Below are 3,549 nucleotides of genomic sequence, written 5' to 3'. Positions count from 1 at the left end.
AAGAAAAAGAAAAAAAAAAGTAAGTATGTAATTCTATCATCTAAGACAATTCCAAAGCAATGTATAAGACTATGAGGGTACCTTGGAAAGACTAAATTTGGTATTTATAACATGCAAAGTGGCAGTGTTCATCTTTTAAATTAGATAATAGGAAGCATAACATATGTAAGTACAAATCCAAAATTTCAAAAATGAAAACCATTTCTTAACCCAGTGAACAAACCATTTGATCCCTCAGAAGGAATAGAGAGAACTTTGTTATTTTTTATTTTGTTTTTTTAAGCCCATAAAAGTATCTTTAATTCGCCTGATAAAATTATCTCAGAGGCTTACTGCTGAATAAACTCACCCTCTCTAGTTTTTTTCTGAACTCTGGCTGGCTGGTTCAACTCAGCTGTTCTGGCACCAACACCTCTCCAACCTCTTACTCAATGTAGCTTATTTCAGCTTCTCATTGAATTGTTCTACTTGGCCTTAAACTAACTGGCATTTTGTTCTAATCCTCTGGCTTGTTCTATCTTCCTGCAACATGTCTCTGTAAAACTGCTTCCTCTCTCATTCTGTACACTGCTGTCTTGAGAGTTGGGCATATCCTACTCTCCAGCTCATTCTGTCAAATCTTTCTCTGACTTGTCACTTTCTATGCCCCTCAACTAGTATCACTTTCAAACATGGCTGCTTCCATCTATAAACTTACCTTACTTTTCATTGTTTGGGACTAAAAGCCTGACTGCATTCCAGCCAGATCATACTGTGATCTAGGGAGTATCTGTATTCCAAGTGGATCACATAAACCTAAAAGGCCTTTGGATGTGATCCCTTGCCAGAGCAGCCATGTTGTTCAACTAAAATTCCTCTACATAACCAGTAATAGCTTTAATCTGTAATATCTCCTCATTCCCAAGGTTTGTGTTGAAAGCCTATCTCCAGTGAAGTAATGTTCATAAGTGGATCATAAGTGTTGGGATTCAGACCTGGGACAAGTGGCTGAGATGCATAATCTACATAACAAAGTGGGTCTGATCTCCAGGTTCTCCCACCATCCCTTAGTCCCTGTTACAGGGCACAGCTGGCATACCCAGCCCTCTGCCATGAATTTTCCAGCTGACACACTGGGCTTCCCCACCTGTAGAAGATATTCCCTATATAATCCAGACATTTTGGTCTCCCTCTCCCTCCCTCCCTCTGCATTTTCTCTCCCTGCTTGTACATTCTTTCTCTCATTCTCTTCCCTATACCCTCTACCCATGGCAACTTCCCTGGTCTCGTTCCTTGGGACCAGTGAATCCACCCTTATCCCTGGTCCTTTGCTCTCTGCTTCCTGGTCACCATAATGTAAGAATCCACTTCTGCTGCACACTATGGTTGCCATAATATCCCACCTCACCTCAACACAAAGCAGTGGAACCAGCAGGCCATGGATTGGAGCCTCTGAAACTTAGCCAGAACAAATCACTTCTCTTTTAAGCTGATTTCCTCAGTTATTTTGTTACAGTATCAGAAAGATAACACTTCAGTTCTGTATTATCTTTCCAGAGATTTTATTAATGCTGAAGCAAATTATGTATATTACATCCATACATAGATATACCTTCTACATAATCAATTGTACATGATACAGTGTTTTGTTATAAAATCCTGACACCTTGGTATGTGAAATTGGAACATAACCATAACTAACTTTAATAAACCATACAGAGTTATCCAAGGTGTCATAGCAAAGAAATGAAGAAATTTACTTTATTATCTATCTATCCATCTATCCATCTATCTCTATCAATTTTGAAACAGTGCCTTAGTATATAGCTCTGGCTGTCCTTGAACTCCCTATAGACAAAGTTGCCCTCAAAGTCACAGAGATGCGCCTACCTCAGCCTCCCAAGTGGTAGTATTCAAGGCCCAAGCCACCACACACCACTAAATTGCATTCTTTAAACTGTTGAGGACCTCCTACAAAGGAAATTTTTAGAGCTTAACACAAATAGAACTGTATTCATACTTGAAAGCACTTTGACAAATCAGGGATGAAAATCCCATACAGCACTTATGGTCAGTCCATTGTTATCTTGCTGGGTTGGCTCTGGAAGTGAGTATTCTACTAATTGGTACAGTTGATGCTGAATGCTATGTCCACTGAACTGGGGCCTCCCAGGGTCACCAATCAGTATTCGGGTTCCATAGGTCCAAAAGTAGTTCTGCAGCCACAGATGAAGACTATCTGCGAGGTCTTCATCATAGAACATATCTCCAAGAACAATGAGATCAAACTTACCTTGTTGGGTATTCAAAATGTTTTTAGTTAAAACAGGAAAAGGATTCAGTCCATTTAATTTGCAATTTAGTGTAATCGCCATTCCTGCAACTTTAGAAAACATATGATGACTTGGTCTGTAAGCATATATCAGTAGACTATTTTAATTTATTATTTAAACACTTTTAAAAATCTAACAATAGTAGCCAATGAGAAGGCTCTGCAGGTTAAGATGCTTGCTGCTAAACATAACGAGTTCAACACCTGAAGGCCAGGAATGGTGGCACACAACTTAAATCCCAGGTCTCAGATGAGACAGGCAGATCTCTGTGATTTTAAGGCCAGTCTGGTCTCTATAAGGAGTTCCAGGATAGCCAGAACTAGATAGAAAGACCCTGTTTCAACAAGCAGAAATAAAGTTCAGCTGGGCGGTGGTCAGCTGGGCGGTGGTGGGGAATGCCTTTAGTCCCAGCACTTGGGAGGCAGAGGCAGGCAGATTTCTGAGTTCGAGGCCAGCCTAGTCTACAGAGTGAGTTCCAGGACAGCCAGGGCTATACAGAGAAACCCTGTCACGAAAATAAATAAATAAAATAAATAAATAAATAAAGTTCAATACATAAAACACACATAGTGGAAAGGAGGACCCAAATCCCACAGCTGTCCCTGATCACCCCATGTGATATGCACTGCAGCACACTCACAAGTGAACTAATAAATAGGAAAACAGTCTAATACTTAATTTTTTCTTGTTGTTTTCAATTTGATTTCATATGTGCTTTGTCTGGATTCATTTCTGTGTGAGTGTATTGGATCCCCTGGAACTGCAGCTACAGAGAGTCGTAAGCTGCCATGTGATGCTGAGAATTGAACTTGGGTCCTATGGAAGAGCAACCAGTGCTCTTAACCACTAAGCAATTTCTCCAGCTCCTGTTGTTATTTTTTAGGCAAAGAAGTTTAAAATTTATGCCAGGATAAATTATATACTGGCTAGGCATGATGGTGGACACCTGTCACTCCAAGGCTTGGTAATATACAGCAGGAAGATCCCTGCAAATATGAGTCACCCTGGGATACAAAGGGGGGTACCAAGCTGGCTGGGTCTTCAGGCTAAGACCCTCTCTCAAACAAAGAGCAAAACAGAGAGGCTGGGCATGGTGATGCATGCCTATAACCCCAAAGGTGGAAATAGGAAGATCATAAATTTAAGGTTATCCTTAGCTAAAGATAAAGAGCTAACTGAGACCATCCTGGGCTATATGAAACTGTCTCAAAAGAAAAAGAGAGAGAGTAGGAGGGAG

At 40.5% G+C, this 3,549-nt stretch overlaps 1 protein-coding gene across 5 annotated transcripts in view; it reads right to left on the bottom strand.

The window, feature by feature from the left end:
- The window catches only part of Etfbkmt (electron transfer flavoprotein subunit beta lysine methyltransferase), a 25,218-nt gene that overhangs the window by 13,050 nt on the left and 8,619 nt on the right, over nt 1–3,549 (bottom strand). For 4 of the 5 annotated variants that reach the window (XR_004122400.1, XR_004122399.1, XM_031383988.1 and 1 more), the window contains exon 5: nt 2,273–2,362. Coding sequence is in view for 3 of the 5 variants with exons in the window: in XM_031383988.1 (XP_031239848.1) it covers nt 2,273–2,362 (90 nt within the window). In the remaining 2 variants the exon portion in view is untranslated. Of the gene's footprint in view, nt 1–1,524; nt 2,363–3,549 lie in introns of those variants that run through there. The other variant, XM_031383986.1, reaches the window with a different exon arrangement.

This window comes from Mastomys coucha, unplaced genomic scaffold (assembly GCF_008632895.1).
Source record: "Mastomys coucha isolate ucsf_1 unplaced genomic scaffold, UCSF_Mcou_1 pScaffold20, whole genome shotgun sequence".
In the NCBI taxonomy this organism is placed as follows: Eukaryota; Metazoa; Chordata; class Mammalia; order Rodentia; family Muridae; genus Mastomys; species Mastomys coucha.
Note: the sequence above shows the minus strand (reverse complement) of the source record. Positions and strands in the feature narration are given on the sequence as shown.